This window comes from Pyricularia grisea (genome assembly GCF_004355905.1).
Source record: "Pyricularia grisea strain NI907 chromosome Unknown Pyricularia_grisea_NI907_Scaffold_1, whole genome shotgun sequence".
Classification (NCBI taxonomy): domain Eukaryota; kingdom Fungi; phylum Ascomycota; class Sordariomycetes; order Magnaporthales; family Pyriculariaceae; genus Pyricularia; species Pyricularia grisea.
Window position 1 is genome coordinate 5,028,686 of NW_022156716.1, and position 21,048 is coordinate 5,049,733.

The window sequence follows — 21,048 nt, forward strand, 5'->3', positions numbered from 1 at the left end:
TTGACAGCATGCAATCTGAGGGAATAAGTTCGTTGCCATTCACAAAACAATTTCTTTCACGTTCACGCATTTTTAAAATATGTAACTTTATAAAAAGTACCAGGACAAGGCGCATCTGTTGGTGTGCTTGATCGAAAACCCACTCAACCACCACCATTTCAAGAGCAGTATGACGAAGGAGCATCTTTATACATTATAGCGACTTTGTTATGCTCTGGCCGCAAGGCCCAAGGCAGAGAACTGCAACATACAATACCCCCAGAAACCTATGTCGGCAGCCTGTCTGCATCAGACATCACCATAATATTGCTAAAAGCCGCCGAGATTTCATACGCTCTCGGCCCAGAATGTTCCTCAGGGACTGTAGAAACACCTTGGGACAGCTGCTCCTCCATGAGCTTGAGAAGCACTGATGGTACGCTCTCGTCGGTAGCCCGAATTGTAACACGAACCATCTGAAGGAAGGGAAAAGCATGTTAGTTGTTTGCTTGGCAAATCCTGCCACAGCTTTAGCCATGTTCGGAAGCCAGAGGCTTCCACAAATGAAAACAGCGACTAACCTGTGATTGATAATTGGGTTCGAGTCTCAGCAAGCAACCATATTTGCCGCCATCTGTAGTGTGGAGCACGCTGGCACCGACAAAGTTCTTCTGATTAGGGTCAACACCGCGGAGAATGCCCCATCTAAACCCCTCGAGGACCTTGCGGACGAATGGCTCTGTGAGTTCACGGTCCCTGCTGGTGCTCGTGAGATTGACAATCTGTTGTGCTTCTCTTGGGGCTCCTCCGATCTGCTTCCACCTCTTAAAGAAGTCTTCAGCTGACAAGTCTGCCGGCTCCATAAACTTGTGCAGAGCGACAGGCAACTTCAGTGTGATGGCCTGGAGTGCACCTGCTAAATAGCTGATGCGAATCGTTGGGCTCTTCTCGAATGCCCTCTTGGCTTGGAACATGACGACTTGCTGTGACTGGCCTTGGTGACTGAGATTGCTATCCGGCAAGCCTTTGACATCAATCGACAGATTTTCTTTCTCACTCTCGTCCAGATCGAGCGTGGTGGTGAAGGAGCTCACAAGTGCCGGCGTCTTGTTCATGAAGTAAAGAATGAGACACGCCATCTCACCCCTGTACTCGGATCGAACACCGACCTGTATCTGGCCATCCTCGAATAGCACACCGTCCGGCCGGAGCATGAGCTTGTTGAATCCCTTCTGCCAGCCGGGCGACAGGTGTGCTGCGCTGGCGAGATTGGGTGTCTTTGTCGCCTGCGTGGTCTTTGTCATGTCCAGACCTGAAAGAAGGTCTGAGGATCCGTTGGGCTGCCCATTAGATCCGCCGTTGGCCTGTCCATTTCCATTGGCTGATGCGCTTGTGAAAGTCCTCCTCAAACCGGGATTTTTAGCCATGCTTAATTCTGTGGCATCTGCGTTAGCATCCTTGCCGCCGACAACCCAGGTCCGCTTGTCGCTAGTATTTGCGTGTTTCTGGTGTAGTCGCGACAGCAAAGCAGATTGGCGTTCTGGGAAAGGCGGCATTTCATCACAGACCGTCCGGAGTAGGTCATCAGTTGGCAGTCTCGTCAAAGCGAGGTATTCACAGGCCCTTTGCTGAAGCTCCGAGTCAAGTGTGTGGCTGTAAATATCAAAGACATGTGTCAACTGCGGCTTGATCTCCGGGAAGAGATTCACAAACTTGACAAAGCAAGACAGAATCATTGCTCTTGTGCTAGAAGAGCATGCGTGCAGCTTTGTTTCCAAGGCCATAAACTGCTCGATGGGGCTGCACCCAGGTTCTTCGGCAATGAGATGTCCAAATTCGCCCAGGATATATGTCCCAATCTTGACAAGCGTCTCATGACAGTGGTCCTGTCGGAGATATTGCAGTGACGTCTGCGATGCGTATACTTGGAGCTCTTCGTTGTTTGTAACAATTTGGATCACACGCTGCCAAACCTCGTCACTGACGTGGTCGCCAGCCATTGCTATCAGCCGCAGTGAGATGTTAACGTACCACTGAACGTCTGTGGCGTGTTTCTCGGTCAAGATTGCAATCTTCAATACCATTTCTTCCCGAATGGCAAAGTCCGCGTTTTGCAGATAGTGAAGTAGCTCTCCCACTATTATCTGCGCGTTTGTCGAATCGCACATGCTGTAGAGAAGGTCTAGACCCTTTCTCCTCACACTGATATCGCGGTCCTTCAAAGAGCCCAGAATAACGTCTTGATGCTGTTTGATTGGATCGAGAGTTTCGGCACGAGCCGCCAAGTGCGTCATGGCCTCCAAGCCAAGATAACGAACATTTGTCTCTCTTGACTGGATGAATCTCCCCAGCCTCGATGAGATTTGCTTCATGAGAGCTTGCTCCGTATCAAGGTGGATGATAAGATTGATGGCCTCGAAAAGGACTGCGTTTTGGGCATTGTTTTGTTGGACGTTCTTGGAACTTTCTAAAGCGAGATTCAGGATCTTTTGCAAAGACTCCCGAATGAGGTCTCGTACATGGCTATCCTCTGTTACGCAAAGTATCAGTATGTCGGACAGCTTGCCCAGTTAATCGGTTTGATCGGCTGGCTGAACCTACCTGATGGTGGGAAGTACTGAAGTAACCTCAGCAGTTTGACTTGAATCCATGGACAGGGAACCTTGTAGTAGAGATAATCGCCATTATAGTCGCCATCTATGACAAGCCTCTTCAGTCTTGAAGCTGCCTTGACATAGGCTCCCTTGTACTGATCAGGATTGTCTTGAGCAAGGGCGGCGACCAAAGATGTCACAGAAAGTGCCACGCCCAGATCAACATCATCCATCAGTGATATTATCCTTTCGGCCCATTGAGGTTGCACAATATCTGGATGCTTGCGGTACAGCCTCAGGAGCGTCAAAGCTGCTTTCTTTTTGACAAACGCTTTGGATGTCCTGGTCATTTATGCGTTAGCCTGTGAGAGGCGACTTCAGGGGTATTTGAGGGGTGTACCCTACGGTGATATTAACAGCCTGTGTACTTCGCTGCTCAATGCCTCACCCATCTCTCTTCCACCAACATTCGCAATGGCATGCAGTGCCAAGCAGTTGAAGAGCTCATTGTGATCGAGTAGATCTTTCCGTATGCTGTTGACGACCAGATGGAGTAGCTCGTGTTTCTCGTGAAGGAATAAAGTCATTGCGAGGTATCCAATCTGCTTTTCCGAGTACTTGTTGGCCGATATAAGGTTGACAGCCTCCAGGTGGCCAAAGTCGACGTTCCAGCCAAGAATATAGATATAGAGGAGCTATTTAAATTTAGCATCAGGGTCAACAGCAGCAAGTTTTGGATCAAGCTTCGTTTGGACAGTATATGCACACCTTGCAAACATATTTCTTCCTGTGGTAACCGTTGAGATTTCCATCTGCGCGGGAAAGTTAGTAAACCAGTCCGTCCATACGTTGAAATACTTCCGGTTAGCTTTTGCCAGGGCTACCTTTGAATTTTTGCCTGTACCACGGCGCGCATCAGTCAGCCTATTTCCCTCTGCGCATCATATCTGCGCCGGCAGAGTAACAGAGAAGATGCGAAAGAATAAGCACCATCCAGCACCCACCTGATGTTTGCCAGTTCTTTGTTGATCCGCTTCTCTTCCAGCTCGCGAGCCCTTGCATTCCTCAAGTCGGCAATGAACTGAACCAGTCCGCGCATGTTTGAGTTGCTGCTACTCGAGCGACCAAGGAAGCCGGCGGCGGTGGAAGCCATCTTGGCGGTATTGTGGAAGCTATGCGAGCCCCTCGACGTGTGAACCTCCTCCTCCTTTGAACAAATTCCGCGGCGCCGCGAGTGGCTCTAAAACCATCCCCCAGCGTTTCTCAATGACTGTAGTGGCGGTTCACAGCATCAAACAGATCTCACTGCCTAGTGACGTAGGAGTGCGATCTTTTCCGTGGAAACCGTGTTAGGCGTAAGGGCGGGAGGGTGGTATAGTTAACTGTTGGACGCGGGAGGGCTCTGGCGGTCGGGTAATCGAGGGGTCGAGCGCACGGGAAAGCTGGGACGACGGAGTTCGTGTTCTTTCTGTCCGCAATACGACCTAAATAGAAGCACCAGGGCCTAAAGTGCTCGCCAGCTAGCACCAGGGGAAGATTATTTGCGAAGAAAAGGTGACCTGCAAAGGGGGTTTAGATACCCCAAGGGACTTCAGAGCCTGAACTGGACCGGATGGCAGGGTATCGCATTACCTATTACCTTAGCATATGATTCGATGTGGAGTCTTCGAACGGAGAACTCCTCCCAAGGGACTTGGCCAAAGCGTACGCCTTCCCGAAATGAGACTGGAAATTCATTGCCTACGACCCCTGGTACTTTCGAACTGAGAACGGTGGGTCAGTCCCGAGCCACAAGTGGCTTTCATCTTTCTTTCGAACTAATTTTATTGGTCAGCCTGGTGCCTGTCTTGCTTCAGCTTGGCTGTGGGGAAGAACAAGTGTGGCTGATATCCATGACGCTGTGGAACGAAATTGATCACTCGAGCCTGCTTTCTTTCAACCTTTTGTACTGTAATATTAAGAGCAGTTAGGTCTGTTATGTATTATATCTGGTTTTCCCATTCAACAGATCCTTATAAATGCTGCGAAGCCTCAAGTGGGGAGAATGAGGCCGCATATGCAGAAGATATCGGCGTTTTCGAGGAACGTTCGTGTGCAAAGTTGGACAAGACGCTCATACGCCTTCCAGGCCGCTGGCGGGCCCGTCTTTGAGGTCTTCAATAGAAGGACAAAATGGTTACAAAAAGAAAGAGCTGCGTCCAATCCACAACTGAGCAGACAGGCAGACTATCTGAAAGATGAAGTTGCCGTCCGGTTGTGTGAACGACTATTGGTACGGTCCTTGATGAGAAAATCACGGCCAGTTTATACGTCCAAAAGTCAGCTGACCCAGCTATGTACCCTTTTTTTTTAGGACATTAAACGCCAATTCCCAAATGTTCTGGACCTGGGAGCCAATGCCTGCAACGTTGCCAAGGCATTGACGCGAGAGAACCCAGATCCGGATCCGGCGAATCCCATATCCCCTCCGATAGCCACGCGCATGTCCAAACTCACCGCTGCTGATTCGTCACGGGCCATGTTGTACCGGGATGCTGACGAGCCTTGGAATCGTGAGATGGACATCTCCCGCGTGGTCCTGGATGATGAGGAGACTCTCCCATTTGAGCCGGCTACTTTTGATCTGGTGCTTAGCAACCTGAGCATGCACTGGATCAACGATCTCCCCGGCGTACTCGGACAGATCAATAACGTCCTTAAGCCAGATTCGCCCTTCATTGGCGCGATGCTTGGCGGTGATACTCTGTACGAGCTGCGGACGTCTTTGCAGCTGGCCGAGCAAGAGCGTAGGGGAGGCGTGTCACCGCACGTCTCGCCTCTGGCCGATGTCAAAGACGTTGGCGGGTTGTTGCAGCGTGCCGGGTTCAAGATGTTGACGGTGGACGTGGATGATGTTATTGTCGACTATCCGGACAGCTTTGCCCTGATGCAGGATCTGCAGGCCATGGGCGAGGGAAACGCCGTCATCGGGCGTGAAATGGGCGCCATCAGTAGGGATGTGCTTCTTGCCAGCGATGCCATCTATCGGGAGTTGCACGGAAACGAAGATGGCAGTCTTCCTGCCACCTTCCGAATAATTTACATGATAGGCTGGCGGGAGGGGGAGGGCCAACGGCAACCTCTCCCTAGAGGCAGTGCTCAGATAAACCTCAAGGACGTCCTTGAGACCAAATAATTCGACTCTGGCCGGTTCGATGCACCCAAGGAGGGTGGGTCGGGACGCGGTGAAGACATATATGTATTAGTATTCCTTGCATGATACCCTAGCTAGCGGCTGATGTGTCGAGCACGAGCAGCTTTGCAATGGCAGGCGTATCGCATGCAATTTTGACTGTTGGATTCATCATAAAAAACATCTAATACGTGCTTCCGTTCTGTTTTACCAACATCGACTGATGCAGTGCAAATCATACTCTCCTCCAATCGGTCATAACACGACCTATGCAACCCAGTCCTGCAACCTCGACGACTTTCTCATGCCAGCTCAGGAGTACACTCATGCCTGCACCTGCCGACTCGTTTGCTGCTCCGGGCCTAGAGCCAACCTGGCTAAAGCCTCCGGTAGCTTGAGGTGTGACTTTGGTAGGGGTTCGAGGGTTGCCATTCGATGACGCCGCGGCCATCCCCTTGTATCTGTGTCGTCGAGAACAGCTAGTCAGTCACCGGTGGTCCGTACAGCGTCTGATATACTCTGAAAATCTGAGTAACAAAAGAACAAGACATACATGTACTTCATGAGCACGTCCAAAAGTTCACTGCCGCCGTCCGATCCATATATCCGGTTAAGCATCGGCGTCATGTCGCTAGCCTTGATTGACTGCAACACCTCGATGACGGTCTGGAGATGCGCGTCCTAAATAGAGCCAAATGATGTCAGATACATACTTGAAGGGGCTTTCGGCATATATGCGGGAAGCAGATATGTATGTCAACGCACCTTGACTGGTTCATCTGCCTGGTAAACGGGCATCTCTAGGCAGCCCCGTAACGCGCGCTCGGGATCGCCTCCTCGTAGCAATTGACGAATCTGCTGGGCAAGCTGTCGCACCTCTGCATCACTGACCTCTGGCAGGGGCGGGCGCAGCGTTGAGGTATCAAAGTTGACGCTACTGTCCTCGGTCAGTGCGTCGATGTTGATGGTGCGCCAGGCATCCGTGAGCGAGGCTGAGGTGTGATGCTGGATGATGGACATTTTTGATGGCCTGCCAGCGATCGGACAAAGCGGTGGTCGAGTGTTAGGTCGTCTTGTTGGATCTCAGTCGTGTGTAACTGAGGTGGAATATCCAATATGGGTGAGCTTGAGTAGCTGGTGGTTGAGGCAGGTTGGCGGTACCTATTCACAGCTCGGTTGATTGTTTGCGACGTCGTCATACGCTGGGCTACCGGTGTAGTGGGGTAAGCAGCCAGCCCATCCCAGTCACTATGGATGCCCTGTGAATTACACCTACCCTGCATCAAACCAGCCATGAAGGATGGTTAGCGTCGGACGTGAAAGTAATTGAAGCATTCTTTCATCTTCATTCCCAGGCACGCATCAGAACATGCCGAGGAGTTTTGAACCAAAAACGCGATGGATGCTAATTCATTCCGAGTCCTGGTACGAAAAAAAACTGCTTTCTTTAAGATATCTAATAGCCAGCACTCGTATATGCGCGAGCGTTGTCTTACCAACTGCATCAATTAGTTCTTGAATACGGTAGACTTGGGCCTCCAATGTGTCACCGTACATTGATGTTGTCATGCAGGTAAAGTAGGTACATATGTAGGTAGGTAGGTATGTATACCTTATGCATGATCAGTATTAGTCCAGTCCTCTGTGCCAGGTCTAGGGATCAGGCCTTTGCAGCAACAGCTGGAGCTTAAAATGATCGGGTGGCGTGAATGCCTTGCTCAACCGAAAGTGGCTGCTACCACGTGGATCGTGGATGCTCAAGTCAGATCAGGCAGTCGGGTTCCGATCTTGACGAAACGCATCTTGTGTGAGCTGTGTTGTGAGGACTGTACGAAGTAGGTATTCTAGAAGGATAGCATTACGACGACATCATGGGTTCCGAGACGACTAGTTTCAGGAGCCAGCCATGTTTGGTAGCAGTATGCAATGTTTCTCCATGTAACGAAATATTTAATCATTTACTTCAAACCAAACCAATCTGCGACAGAGTAGTAATACCGCACACGCCAAGAGCCAAAAAAGCATATTTCTGGAAATAGCCGGCCACTCTAGCGAAAAAGAAAGTTAATGAAATGGCTTGCCGGTTGTGAGTCGGGAGGGGTTTAATTCGTTAAATGATAGAAACCCACAATCGGCGCCCGTTTCGACCGTGAGGAATGCCGCGCCGCGCCCGTCTCGGGTGTGATATGTTGCGCTCCGACTTATCCACGGTATATCGTGGATAAAGGGTCACCGAGGCGAGTCGCCACGCCTGGTATGGGGATGGCTTGATTTCTAATAGTAGGGGTACTTTACTGCAACTGGAAATAAGATGGGACGATAACAGGGCAGCACCCAGTTCGGTGCAGGAACTGGTAGTAGGTTAACATCCGTACTACGTAGAGACAGCAAAGTGGAGATGCCATCCCATCCGCCAATTTCGGCAAAACAGGATATGGCCGATTTGGAGGAGCCCGGGACAACGCCGTGATTCGCCAGGAATTAGATTGACAATTCCGTCAAGCAGCGCCGCATGCTTCAGCCGGAACGGTAAACAGATGTTTAGGGTGAAGCTGGCTGTAGTGACGAAGCAAAGTAGACTCTTTATCTGAGGAAGCCTTTTATGGTGCTTAGAGCAAGACCGATTACAGAAAAAGTACGTTGTGATTTTTCTGGAAAGGGGGAGAGAGAGAGAGAGAGAGAGAAAAAAAAAAAAAAAAAAAAAAACTTAAAATAACCACCAAATTTAATTCATTATGGGAGGGATCTCTGGAGAAACAAAAATCGCTCGCATTATCCAGCACCATCCATGATGGACTAAGCCTAGTTGGGATATGTGCCCCATACGAGTCGTGAAGTGATGGTGGGCCTACCTTTAAGTTTGAAATGGCAGGTAATGCGCGGTTTGTTCTACCGGAGGTATAACCTAATTAATTCTTCCCTTGCCGTATTTGGGTAAGGTACCCAGGACAGCTATCTTACTTTGAAAGGTACATAGGGAGGACAGGTACCTACCTGGTAGGTAGATAGGTAGGCGGTGATCTTGGGAATGCGATTCCTGTTGGTCTCCCTAATGTAGTCTGTAGTCTTAGGAAACAGGTGCTCGTCGGGCCCAAATGCCTACCTCACCTAGATAGGTTAATCAAATCCATACTGTAGCAGGTTGCACAATTGACAAGGTGGTGGCAGGCTCCTGTTGAAAAGTTTGGCGGAATACAAGCCAATCAATCGTACATTAAAAATGTTCTGCAGATGGGAATGGGAAATCTGCGGCAATGGAATAAAAGCGGATGCACAACCTGCAACTGTCCACCAACTCCCGTCCGAAAAGAGGAGAACGAACGGCCTCTGCACCATTGTGGGTTCAAACCAGCGAATAGCAGGACGCAGACTTGTTTCGCTAGAGCAATGGGGGATTTGCCGCCCCACTCAACCAAGGTCCCTAGGCGCTGCGCCCTGGCCAAGCTGGGCTGGCGACAACCTCTGGACTGGGCTGACCCTAGTTGCTGCTGAATTTGTCCCCCTGACCCCTGATGGTCTGGCCTCTCGCCCCCCACCCGCCGTTGTTCCATGTTTCCCAATTTGCTGACAATCTCACCAAGAACTGCATCGATCTGCTTGCCCTTTTTCCTCCTTTCTTCCCTTCTGCCCCATCGCCTTGCCAGCGACCACGAAGCCGCCCATCGACAATCACCAGAACAGACGTGGCAATAGCGACAGAAGAGAACAACAAAAGGCATCGTACGCATACTCGTTGCGAGGCCGACGTGTTGTTTTGTCAATTCCTACCTGGACCAGCCCTGGGAAGTGCAAGGGGAGGTTAGGTCCGGTTCTTAGGCTGTTATTTTCCCGTTCTTGGTACGCCTCATAACTGTTGGCCTACCAAACCCTCTTTCCCGCTGAGCTAGTCTCTACAGCCACTCGCTTTCTCCTATTCTCCTTGGGAAGCGCCGCCGCCCACGCGTCCGCCTCTCAATCAATCCTACGACGCTGAACACCCTCACAACGGACGACATTCTTTTTCAACACGTTCTTTCAAACAAACTTTCTTTCCGCTCTATCAAACTACGTGGTACCTGCACTGTGGGTTGGGGGACCAGGACCAACCGAATTAAAAACAAGGTGTCGATTGAGTCTGAACACTTGGAGGGAATTGAATTGATCAATCCCTGGCCCGACCGAACCGATCGACACGGCTGGAGTCCCGTCCAACGAACGCCCGCTGCCAACTTTGTCGATCGTCTTCTTGTCTCTTTTTTTCTCTTGCTGAACATAGTTTCGGTTTTGTACACCTGTGAGCGAGGGCCTTTTCTGGCTCTTTCAACTAAATCACGATTATCATGGCCCATCTCGCGATGTCGGGTACGGGTGAGTCTTGGCGCCAACGCTCTGTCACTTTCTCACACCACCTCTCGGAAGCATGCACTTGTGTGTGCTTCATTGTGTGCATCTTACTTACTTGCTTGCTTTACGCAGTGCCCATCGCTACCTTGCTTCGCCGAGACGCTCAGTGCCCTGATTTCGTCTCGACCGATTGTCCAGTACCAGGGCCTTGCAATCTGCAGTGTGGTCAAGGACAGTCATGTCAGAGGAAGAGTTCTAGCCCGTGCAACTGTGCAACAAACTTCTGCGGCGAGGATCCCTCCTCCATCACATCGCCGAGTACGTCTCAGCAGCAGGTATCTTCCAGCAGCAGTGGTCCTAGTGCAGGCGCAATTGCCGGTGGTGTTATAGGAGGTGTGGCTGCAATAGGCTTGATCACCTATCTGGTCTGGAGGTTCTGCATCAAGACCAAACGGGACCCGATGGAGCGCGAATCCTGGCTCGAAGAAAAGCGAAACGGTGATCTGGAGGCCGACGATGACATGACAGCAAGGAGGACGCATCGCTCGTCAACGCACACCTCTCACTCCGTCGCATCCACCGTGCTCACTCGAGCCTCGAACATCATCCAGATCGCATATATCCCGGGTGTAACGAACAGGGCCACACCAACGTCACCAACACTACTTGTTCCCCCTGTCCCACCGATCCCCATCGCCGTCTCGCAGGCCAGCACACCTTCAGCCCCTGAAGACCAGCACTTCTTCATGCCTAGCGACCTGCGACCTGATTCGACCTACTCAGCCATGACTGGTTACACCGACCGCACCTCATTTGCACGTACCTCATATGCTCCCCGCTCAAGTATTGCTTCCACAATCTACGGAAAGAATGCAGTAATTGTAGCGCCGGCGCAGACTGGCATGCGGGCCAAGCCAGCCATGGTCTCTGTGAAGTCGGGCAGTGGGGCGAGCAGTGGCTCTAGCACCCCACCTGTTCCAGACATCGATTTCGAGAAGTACGGTACTGTCAGGCCGCCTAGCCCTGCAAACAGCACTTTCAGTGTCGGTTCAACCTTTTTGAACAACGCGAGCGCTCACACAGCCATGGCCGCTCGACCTCAAGTCGTCCGTGTCGGGAGCGTTAGCAAGAAGTCCAGCAATCTGGCCAGGACGATAAGCACCGCTGATTCCACACCGTCCTCCATCATGGCCGAATCTCCAGGTCGTTCATCAGCTGCCGGAAACGCCGATCAATCATCCAAGACAGACCAAGGCCCTTTCGCTGACCCACCAAGGCCATCCACAAACAGGAGTAACAAGGCCATAAGTGCGGTCATTCAGGAAGCCACCCGTCGTGCCTCTCAGCGAGACATGACAACTGTGAGCAGGCCTGACAGGGAAAGAAGTCCATTTGGCGATGAACATGTCGCAAGGGATTGATGAGAAATGGCTTTTTGATTATTAGCGTGTTTTGTTTATTCGTTGCCCGAGTCTTTTGATGCTAGGCTCGTGTAGCTTTTTTCTTCTTCTAGTATCTACTTCTATCGATATCGACAGACCATGTTTGGTGCTATTTTAAGTCGTTTCGATTTTATGCCACTTACCTTTTTTTCTTTTATCTTATCTATCTTGTTTCCTATGTCGGGCTATAGACGCCCTTTTTTTTGGATCATTGAGATACCGTGAAGGACAGAAGCATATATCTGCCTTCGAAAGTGGCGTATTGGATTGCCAGGGCATATATAAATCAATACAGTCGCAGACCACTACTCACCCTGCCAAGTCAACCAACTATGACTTCTGCTTTATTGTTATACTCGCACTCCACGATTGGACATGATAAGGTTCTCTTTTCACTCGCAAGCCTTTTCGGTTATGTTGCGTATATAACACTGGCACCTGTAAGTTCGGTTGACTATGGGTTCTTCACATGGCCCCCAGTGCAGGTAGGCTACTCGAGGTGGCTATTTACAAGTGAAACTTGGTTTTTTATTTTTTTACGTCTCGAGGTTCGGATAGTCAAAGTCATGATACCAGCCAGCCGAGCACTTAGAACCCGTTTCTTTCCATTTCCATTACCACACACGACCGCGCTCCCAGCATGGCTGCGAACACTACCAGGTTATTTACGGAGAGATCTTAGCGTGTATCTCATCATTAACCTAAACCCTTTTTTATTAATGACAGCTATGGAAGGTGGAAGAAGGGCACTGGACGCAAACCGACGGAGACCTTCCCTACAAGCAGTGGTTGCCGTAGCACAGGTTGTCGGCATCGGCCAACTCGGGTCAGTTGGTTGCCACATGGCTTCCCGTGTCTGTGTTTTCTCGCACAAATGCGCCCTGGAACAACGTACTCAGGGGTGAGAAACAGGACATATCTCGTGGGGGAGTAGTTGTAGGTGTAATGTTGCAAGACGATAACGCAGCGCGGATGCGCATGTTCGTTGTATTCGTTACATATCAGGTAGCCTTCTGGTCCTTCTGGATACTTGCATGACTGTCTCCGTTGGCTGTTTATACACGTTCACTGAAAAATTCAGTCGGGCATACACAGTCAGCCGTTTGAAGCTGGGTATTTCAGACGTCTGCATCCGACTACAACGCTAGTTTAGCGGCGGCTCACCTTTAAACCCCTGAATAGATATCTGTATGTTTGCAAGCTACTATGCGGAAACCCCTGGACGTCCTCACGACCCTGAAGTGATGCAAAGTAGTAAGACAGTCATCTCAGACATTCCATGGTATAAAATTTCCAGTTGATGGTCCTTCAGAAATAAACGAAATCACACGGGTTCTAAAAACGACGCATAACATGATCAGTCGTTATCAGAGACTTGTTCGTCTCCTTCCCCTGTGAGCATGGATATACTGCGGCAGCCTCCGGGCTAGCGACATAATAACTGTGGGAGTACGTGGGTGGGACAGGATGGCCGTGTACATTGCATACATACACGCACATCGTTTCTGCCGAGACATGACTGGGCCATCATATACTTCTCATGACCACGCGGGCATTTTTTTTTATTAGAATATCAGGGTAGCCGCATGAGGTAAGTCTAGAAGTGGAAAAGGCCGGGTGCCGCTGTCATGCGCCGGGCTGTTCCCGTATTTCAAGCACGGCTACCTGCTCTTGGAACGCTCTCCTTGATTTGGCCCAAAGAGCAACGTTGTGTGAGCGACAAGACCGTTGCACAAAGATAAACTATCTGAACAAGGGGGAGGGTGTGTGTTTTTCGCAAAGTGACCGGTCGGAGCGAATCAACTGGGCCACATGTTAAAAGGTTTTTCCAAGATTTTGACCAGAAGGGAAGGTGACGATTTTCTTTTCTCTTTTTTAATCTTCCTCGGTAGTCCCGCAACTACCGCCAAGTATCCGGGGGGGAAACCCCCCCACGCACTTTTGTTTGAGAGCTGAAGGCCCGGTGAAAGGTTTGGGCTTCCGGAGCGGTGGTCTCCCTGCATCGGACGTGGGGGAAGGGGGAACAAACCCCCCTCTCGTACTTCCTTATTACTTTCCGAACCCCGGACTGATATTATTGTTAAAGTGCTGTTTGTGACGAGGGATCTCCTTTTCAGCCATCACATTACGCAAGGCTAAAGGGGGGAGGGGGGGCCTGGTAAGAAACTCATCGAAACCTCGTCATGTTCGAATAACCCGGGAACTGGGTTTAGTCTGGAGAATTGCTGGTCTGTGTAAGCCAGTTTTTTTTTTTTTTTTTAATAACTCTCTTTTATTACTTACCATGTAATAAGCCGTGTCTGGGGCGGCTGACGAATATCATTGCTCACCTCATCGCTAAAGACTGGCCCAAGGCTCAGCTTAGCACCGTACTTGGCAGGCAAGGCAGGTAACACAACGGTGTCAAAATCCTATCACAAAAGGTGCTACGAAGTTACTAGCCTAGCACGTATCTAAGGGGGTAGCAACAAGCGAGAGGCACAGCCTTTTCTTTTTTTTTTTTTTTTTTTTGTTGCGCTAGACGACGATTGCAAACAAATACGATGACTGCTGGAGGTAGAGGTCGGACTAGTCTAGAGCTAGTGCCGGGACGGCGCGCAGGGCGGAGCTATCGCCATTGCCAAGAATTTGATTGTCCCTTCCTACGTGATAGGGCCAGGGTAACTTGCATCTCCCTGGCCCGAAGCGTGCTTCGGTGAGGTTGTGATGTGTGCTGACTGACGGAATAATCATTCATTTGAGGACCAGATTTTTTTTTTTTTTTTTGTTATTTTTTTGTTTTTGTTTTTTGTGAGTAAATTTGAGTGGGCGGTAAGTAAACTACCAGGTACTGTCTATATTTTACCTGTTTTAATCGGGACCGACAAGGGACAAAGATGAGGTTCATCGGAACGCAGCCCCAAAGTGCGAGGCAGAGAGTTTTTATTTGTCCAATTGTCATCCCACGTCCTCAGCTGCACTGCACCCTTGATGGACAAAGATAGGCAAGACGGCAGCCCGTTGCAGAAAAAAAGAAGTTATGCGAGTTGACCCTCGGAGGGAAAACCCTTGCCGGAAATGCTCTCGCCGGCGGTATATACCCTTCCTGGCAAGCGACCGCTATGCAACCAGCCTTGCAACCCGATTATCACAAGCTTTAAGATTGTATGAGTTGAATACGGGGGTAAACGGCCGAAGTTGACCAGAAAAGAGTAGAAAGGGGAATTTTTTTTTTCAAACTTTGCCCCAATCGAGTGAACAGAACGAAAAAAAAAAAAAAAAAAAAAAAAAAAAAAAAAAAAAAAAAAACAGCAGGGGGGCATATTTCTTAGAAGGTACGTACCCGCCCCAGTAGTTAAAAGCTGTCGCATGTTTTGTTTGCATGATATTATATACGAACCCGTGTAAGGGAAAGAAACGGCCAAGGAGCCGGTCAGACAGTAGACTAGTCAGTCAGTTGCTTGATACCACCTACCTAGTCAAAAGAAGGAGAAAAAGGAAAAAGAGAGAGGGAAAAAGAAAAGGTGGAGAGCGTCATGTCAACCGGATAGAACTTTGGCTGCGGCATTGTTTCCCCCGAAAACCAATCTTGACTAAAACCCATCCACTCGCCTGCCTGCCTGCCCCCAACCAGGCGCAGGTTTGAGGGACGCAAGTGAAAAAAAAAAAAAAAAAACCCCGAGAAAAAAAGAGAAAAAGAACTGCATCTTTGCCCGCCGCTCTGAAGCAAAGCCGAAGGCCAATGCCGCGTAAAACGGCGGTAAGGGCTGAGATGGAGCCTCGGGGAGGGCGGCATCTGCATACCTGTGGCCCCCCCGCTTGAGAGGTATCAGGCCAAGCAGCCCACTCACGGCTTGGTCCCCCGGTGCCAATTCAAGAGCATCATCGGATCCGCCCGAAGGGGATGCGGGGCAGGCATTATGAGTTAGTTGCGTTTTGTATTTAATATTGAACAGTAACTTTACGTATACAGTAGCAGTACCCGAGTGCGAGGACGGAACAGAGTAACGTTCAAGGGGCGGGCCCGGACGAGCGGGACCTCGGGTAGTTCTAGATTTACTGTACATCGTTCATGGAATATTGAATGTTATTTGTCAGTATGTCAAAGAGAAAAAGACAGGAGGGGGAGAGAGAGAGAAAAAAAATAAGATTTGCGGAAAGTATACTGTAACTGGATAGTCAGAAACAGTGATCCGCGTTCCCAACGTCACGGCTCGCTGCTCTCCACTTCGGGAAACGCGCCGGGTGCTCAGTTCAGTAGCGCTAGGAAATGTCAGCCAAGCCGTATTAAAAGGCGGGTAATACCAAGTACTAGAACTAATGGTTGGTAGCCTTGCTTGCTCTTTCAATGCCCGCGTAAGTCAAGTCAAAGTACTTATGTGGGTAGAGCAAAAGTGGGAAAGATTTCGTTTGGTCACCACCTCATTTGGTCTTACCGGTACATTCAAATCAATATCCTTCCTTCTACGTATGTACTGTACTCACCTCCAAATGAGCGCCAATCGTCAAATGTTGTACTACTTACTCCCTTGCGTTGTATGTAAGTCGGGGTTTATTTGGGAGGGGGTCCTTAATAAGCGAGAATGAGAGGAGAAGTAAGAAAGAAAGCAAAAAAAGGGTCTATCAAACAAAATAAAATGAAAACAAACGAATCAAAATTACATCTGTCTCGTTGGTAACGATGCTCTCGGTCTGCCCCATAGTGCAGGATTACAGCTTCACCGTCGTAGCATTGCATTACATGGTCACGCTAGTCCCAGGCGGGATTGATGGAAGGAGGGGCCGGAGCAACGTTCATGACACGTTGTGTTTGTTAGATGGGGTGCTTTTTTTTTTTTTTTATGGATGTTTCTTATCCGGGTTCGGTCCACCTCGGCTGTCAATTGGTTATGGGGTGGGGGGTGGGCAATACAATACAGTCTTTCTTATAATTGTCCCCTTTATTTTATAAACTCTTTCAGTGAATAAGGCATTACAATTACAGACAACGGGTCAGATAGAGAAAGAGAGCGAGAAGAACCCCAAAGACAATGGCCGGTTTCAATTTGGATCTTCCTTTTTCTTTTTCTGCAGCGGTCAGACTGCTTCATGCAGATTCAGAGGAAAAAAGCTTTTGCACTTACGTAGGGAGAATGGGACTGGATAGGTTTGTTTCCACATTAGATGGAGAAGATGGGTCAAGTCGGTACGTACGAAGTAGTATAGTACTACTACAGTGTGTATATAACGATCATGAACGGATAGCTGTTTTGAGATGATGCACAGACCATAACAAAAATGCGCACAGGTGACGGCGGGTTCGTTGGTTTGCGCTTGTCTTTGAACAGCTGTCTGACCATCAACTACGTACGCACGAGCCCAGTTGTAAACCAGACCTTAACTGAGGGTTGGGCGCGTCACCAGATATAGCAGGCGCCTGATGAATTTTGTTTTAAAGAAAAAAAGCCAAGTCCAGATTGGAGAATCAGACGCGGGTGGATGACAACACAGTACAAAGGAACAGTACAATTTAAAAGCAAAAAAGAAACATGTTGTTCTGGTCTCCATACAGCCGCGACACATTGCCGCTATTGAGAGCCGCGCCAGCGCCAACCATTAAGAGACAGGGACAAGGAAAAAAAAAAAAAAAAAAAAAAAAAAAAAAAAAAAAAATTAAAGTAAACATCAACCGAAAACAAAGACCTCGAACCAGACCAGCCAAGCCATCTTGACATGACGAAATTACCCGATCCAAAACCCACTTGAACCAGTAGGGCAATGATTGTGTCCTTCTGCATACCCTACCTACCACCTATGCGCATGACAAACAAGAGAAGAACTAAAGAAAAAAGAAGAGAGACAAAAAAAAAAAAGTGCCGACGCAGCCGACTTCCCACCAATATTGTAACCTCTCCTAATCAGGTGTGAATAGAACGGGGACTTGGTGTTTGCTGTACGAGTTAATGAACCTTTTCTCTTTGGGAATTTCTTGGCGGGACTTTGTCTCTCCCTCCATCCCTTTTGAGCCAAACCCCTTGTCCAAAAGAAGGGCGCCAGGGGCGGTTCCGAGGAACGAAATCCATAACATCAACCGGGCCCCCCGCCTACCACTTTTCAAGGCAAAAAAAAAAAAAAGGTATCAGATCCTGCCCCAAGCAATTTTACCAGGTCGCCGACTACTGAAACTGGCGAGCAAATTTGTGCACGAGAGGGGGAAAAAAAAATCTAGCGGGGTCGCCTTCCCCCCCCCTAACAAGCGCCGCCAGCAAGGGGTTTTTGTCATGAGAATGAATCCCAAGGCCATGGACGAGGGACCAACAAGTGCCGTAGCGAGACCGACTTGTGAGACCCGCACAAGAGCCAATCCAAATTGTGAGTGCACTTTCTGCTTCTCGGGAAGGGAGTCGGTTTCGAGCATATACACACACCTAACAAACTCTGTCTCTCCCTCTCTCCTACCTCGACACTTTTTCTTGACATAACAAAAATAAAGTAAAATTAAATAAAATAAACAACCCGCGGGATTCAATAAACTACCAAAAAACAGGCTTCCCTCGGTCAGAACTCCGATTGATGCCCCGAGCTTCGGCAATCCTCCGCCGACCCCACGCGATTATCATGACCGTAAATTGCGCTCGTCCGTTCTGCTGCGGTACACCCCTGAACCTTTTTTTGCGTTTGAGGGCAAAAGACCATTGCTACTATGACAATGCTCAGGACATGGATCTGACAACAAGGGCCAGGGATGAACATCCTAATGGACACCTCGCTCCCTCTCTACGCCGGCAATGTAACATGCTTCCCAGTCAGGTTCCTACAAAGTAATTTGTTGCTGATAAACAGTGGCAGATATGGATATTCATGTCTTGAGTTGTTATCTGGTGTGTCGCCGTCTCTCAACTCTTAAATGACAATCAACATTTATCCGACCAAGTCACAAAGCTCAGGGAAATCTAAGACAGATAGCAAATCAAAAGCCATGACAAAGAAAGAAAGTCATAATAGTCAAAAACAAATACTGTAGGTATTCATATACAATACCTACATACTCGTAGGTAGGGTATTTTGCGTTTTCATCAGAAATCATTTTGTCGTCCCTTGCCGTGCCGTGCCTTGCCCTGCCCAGTAAACAAAGTTACTTCGTCTTTTGGAAAACCACCCCTCCCCTTATGCAAACCGAAACGAGTTAGTTCCCTGCCTACTTAACCTCCCGAAAGCCCCTCCACTATGATTTCTCTAAAAATGTAACGGGACCCTACCGTGTACCACCGGCCCCTCTTCCTTGACCCGTTGGTTGGTCCCTGCCAATATACATCGTACCTGATATCAGACGATGCAGAACCATCACTTGCGGGTCATCACTGAGATGAACGATTCCAGTGGAGCGATCTTGACTCTGGGTTGTTGTCTGGCGTTGGCCAGAGAAACTGCCATAGCCAAACAGGCAGGTCAGAAGGGATGGTCACCGAGGACGACCAAGCTTTCTCACGGTGCACTTGGTGGGATCGCTCGTGATATGGGGTGTGTTGATCGTGGTGACAGGAGTAAAAAAAAAAAAAAAAGGAAAATAAGATAAAAGAGGCAAGAAACTATGAGGCGATGAAGTATCACAAGCAAAATATGGTGGTAGAAATGCACCTGTGCCAGCATGTCCTTTTGATTTTTTAGTGAACCCCCCTGGAGACTCCAAACACCATAGCCAAGTCAGACCCTATAGGAGTCTTGTCCGCATAAAATCGAAAGAGAAAAAATGTAAATCTTGTACTTAGAAAAAGTCCAATGCCGATTTTGGGCAGTTGCATCTGGTCTCGTGATGCCGTTGTTGATCTTGCTGATCTTGATTTCGAAAATGCTTGAACGCCCACTGCCGTACAAAAATAGGTCGACGATAATGTCAGGATCTGTCGGGATTTTTCGAAAATGTCGTGCGCACGAAATTGCGTGTGATTGAATTTGCCAGAGAAACCGCAGGTGCAGGCAGTTTTCCGAAGTCTTATCTGAGCACGTTACCAAGCTTGTTGCGGCCATATTAAGCCAGCTTCGGTGGGCCCCTGATCCAAGAACGTACGTGTTACTTGGTGTCAAAGATTATGGGTTACGGCGGCGCCCTGCGCTCGTGGGGTATAGGATATGTTAATGCCAACGGAAGAGGACAGAGGCAGTCAAGCGGTGGCCATCGAGGTTGTTGTATTCATTTCTTCTTCCACTGGATGCCGTCTCACAATATAACACACTTGATCGGCTTGCTCCGGTGCTTTTCTCCATCCTTGCGACTACCACGCTTGCCATCTGATTGGTAGAATGATTCACTCTTGCCCATGCCGCCCGTTTTCGTGCGCGAGTTTCCTGGCAGTGAAGGGCGTGAAGCCTGCTGCCTCTGACGGCGGAGAATTCGCACAACATCGTAAAAGGCCTTTTCCACGTTTATGCAGTTTTTGGCGGATGCCTCGACGAATTCGCAACCCAGTTCGCGGGCTAATGCGTGTCCCTCTTGTGTCGACACTTCCCTTTCTGTGACTCTATCGCTCTTGTTACCCACCAGCATAATGGGTACTGGCGCTTGGTTGGTTACTGTGGCGATGGGTGAGCCTGGATACGACGGTGATGAGGCGCACGACTCTTTGACACGTTGAATCTGATGATGGAACCTCTTGATGCGAGAAAAGGATGACCGCGACGAGATGCTGTAGACAAGCACGAATCCTTCGCCGTCCCTTATCCACTGGTCCCGAAGCGCTGTGTATTCTTCTTGGCCGGCGGTGTCTAGAACTTCCAGCATGCAAGCCTGGTTGTCTATGACGACCTGCTTCCGGTACGAGTCTTCAATCGTGGGGTCATACTAGTCGTCAAAATACATGTGATGTCAGCCAAAGGAACGTCACGATGCCAGCGATGTTGGCGAGTACGTATACATTATATATATGTAGGGGGAAAAAAGTAGTAGCGTCATCAGTGAGCGAGGGGCAGAGATAGTGAAACCGTCCACTTGTCGATGATTCAACGGCCCATCGCAACCAGAGAGGTTGGGGGTCATTGGGATGAACCCAAAGTAGAGGGAGCAGGAATGCAGAACATAAGAGGTTGGATTGGGATATGCCGGCCAAAGTGATGAATAGTGACAATGTGAACAATGGAATATGAGAAAAGGGACGCACCGTTTCAACAAAATGTTGTAGACATAATTGAATCGTGAGAGCCGTCTTTCCGACACCACCATCGCCGAGGACTACCAGCTTGTGGAGCTGCAACCTTCCAGTCATTGTGCCAGCCTTGCTTGGTTGGCAAAGTTTGTAGAGGCGAGCGTATGTCTAGACCGAATATTGTTATAAGTTCGTTGTTTTTTTTTTTTTTTTTTTTTTGTTTTTTTGCGAAGTCGTCAGTTGGGCTGCAGAGCGGCGGTTCAACTGGGATGGGCCGCGCGGTCGACTTTGGACTCTGTGGAGTGTGTATAGATAGGGTTGGTTGACAGGCTGGTAATAGCCCGCGACGCCGTCGAGGGGATCGGCTGTTGTAGGATCGTTTCGAAGCGAGCGGAGAAATCGGTTTAGTCGGTCAAATCGAAAACAATGGAGGTTGCCGA

The 21,048-nt window shown here is 49.2% G+C and overlaps 6 protein-coding genes across 6 annotated transcripts; 2 read left to right on the forward strand and 4 right to left on the reverse strand.

Moving 5' to 3' along the window:
* Nucleotides 1–66: 66 nt before the first annotated feature.
* On the reverse strand, nucleotides 67–4,376 carry PgNI_01536 (uncharacterized protein). The gene is made up of 8 exons (XM_031121607.1): nucleotides 4,213–4,376; nucleotides 3,578–4,132; nucleotides 3,458–3,471; nucleotides 3,342–3,385; nucleotides 2,979–3,268; nucleotides 2,581–2,915; nucleotides 561–2,509; nucleotides 67–455 (listed from the first exon to the last, which is right to left on the reverse strand). The coding sequence occupies exons 2-8, from the start codon at nucleotides 3,724–3,726 to the stop codon at nucleotides 267–269; spliced, it is 2,970 nt and encodes a 989-aa protein (XP_030986783.1). The 5' UTR covers nucleotides 3,727–4,132; nucleotides 4,213–4,376; the 3' UTR covers nucleotides 67–266.
* Nucleotides 4,377–4,545: 169 nt separating this feature from the next.
* Nucleotides 4,546–6,927, reverse strand: PgNI_01537 (uncharacterized protein). The gene is made up of 4 exons (XM_031121608.1): nucleotides 6,511–6,927; nucleotides 6,299–6,426; nucleotides 4,930–6,206; nucleotides 4,546–4,853 (listed from the first exon to the last, which is right to left on the reverse strand). Exons 1-3 carry the CDS (start codon nucleotides 6,763–6,765, stop codon nucleotides 5,981–5,983), a joined length of 609 nt encoding a protein of 202 aa, XP_030986784.1. The 5' UTR covers nucleotides 6,766–6,927; the 3' UTR covers nucleotides 4,546–4,853; nucleotides 4,930–5,980.
* PgNI_01538 (uncharacterized protein) lies at nucleotides 4,618–5,748 on the forward strand (the record flags this gene model as incomplete). The annotated part of the gene is made up of 2 exons (XM_031121609.1): nucleotides 4,618–4,845; nucleotides 4,927–5,748. 2 exons carry the CDS (start codon nucleotides 4,618–4,620, stop codon nucleotides 5,746–5,748), a joined length of 1,050 nt encoding a protein of 349 aa, XP_030986785.1.
* A 2,396-nt stretch (nucleotides 6,928–9,323) lies between the features above and the next one.
* On the forward strand, nucleotides 9,324–11,882 carry PgNI_01539 (uncharacterized protein). Its single transcript, XM_031121610.1, has 2 exons — nucleotides 9,324–10,092; nucleotides 10,201–11,882. Exons 1-2 carry the CDS (start codon nucleotides 10,065–10,067, stop codon nucleotides 11,487–11,489), a joined length of 1,317 nt encoding a protein of 438 aa, XP_030986786.1. The 5' UTR covers nucleotides 9,324–10,064; the 3' UTR covers nucleotides 11,490–11,882.
* A 928-nt stretch (nucleotides 11,883–12,810) lies between these two features.
* PgNI_01540 (uncharacterized protein) lies at nucleotides 12,811–13,386 on the reverse strand (the record flags this gene model as incomplete). The annotated part of the gene is made up of 2 exons (XM_031121611.1): nucleotides 12,811–12,845; nucleotides 13,003–13,386. A coding segment is annotated over one exon (225 nt), but the record flags the coding sequence as incomplete, so codon positions are not given.
* A 5,572-nt stretch (nucleotides 13,387–18,958) lies between these two features.
* Nucleotides 18,959–20,853, reverse strand: PgNI_01541 (uncharacterized protein). Its single transcript, XM_031121612.1, has 2 exons — nucleotides 20,624–20,853; nucleotides 18,959–20,307 (listed from the first exon to the last, which is right to left on the reverse strand). The coding sequence occupies exons 1-2, from the start codon at nucleotides 20,726–20,728 to the stop codon at nucleotides 19,687–19,689; spliced, it is 726 nt and encodes a 241-aa protein (XP_030987911.1). The 5' UTR covers nucleotides 20,729–20,853; the 3' UTR covers nucleotides 18,959–19,686.
* Between the last annotated feature and the right edge of the window lie 195 nt (nucleotides 20,854–21,048).

Coding starts and splice junctions, on each gene's coding strand:
- PgNI_01536 (XM_031121607.1), bottom strand. CDS start 3,726: ATGGCTTCCACCGCCGCCGGCTTCCTTGGTCGCTCGAGTAGCAGCAAC. Junction 2,916..2,978: donor CACAGGCTGTTAATATCACC/GTAGGGTACACC, acceptor ATAAATGACCAG/GACATCCAAAGCGTTTGTCA. Junction 2,510..2,580: donor TCAGTACTTCCCACCATCAG/GTAGGTTCAGCC, acceptor TTTGCGTAACAG/AGGATAGCCATGTACGAGAC.
- PgNI_01537 (XM_031121608.1), bottom strand. CDS start 6,765: ATGTCCATCATCCAGCATCACACCTCAGCCTCGCTCACGGATGCCTGG. Junction 6,427..6,510: donor AGGCAGATGAACCAGTCAAG/GTGCGTTGACAT, acceptor GGCTCTATTTAG/GACGCGCATCTCCAGACCGT. Junction 6,207..6,298: donor GACGTGCTCATGAAGTACAT/GTATGTCTTGTT, acceptor TCGACGACACAG/ATACAAGGGGATGGCCGCGG.
- PgNI_01539 (XM_031121610.1), top strand. CDS start 10,065: ATGGCCCATCTCGCGATGTCGGGTACGG. Junction 10,093..10,200: donor TCTCGCGATGTCGGGTACGG/GTGAGTCTTGGC, acceptor TGCTTTACGCAG/TGCCCATCGCTACCTTGCTT.
- PgNI_01541 (XM_031121612.1), bottom strand. CDS start 20,728: ATGACTGGAAGGTTGCAGCTCCACAAGCTGGTAGTCCTCGGCGATGGT. Junction 20,308..20,623: donor TACAACATTTTGTTGAAACG/GTGCGTCCCTTT, acceptor TTTGACGACTAG/TATGACCCCACGATTGAAGA.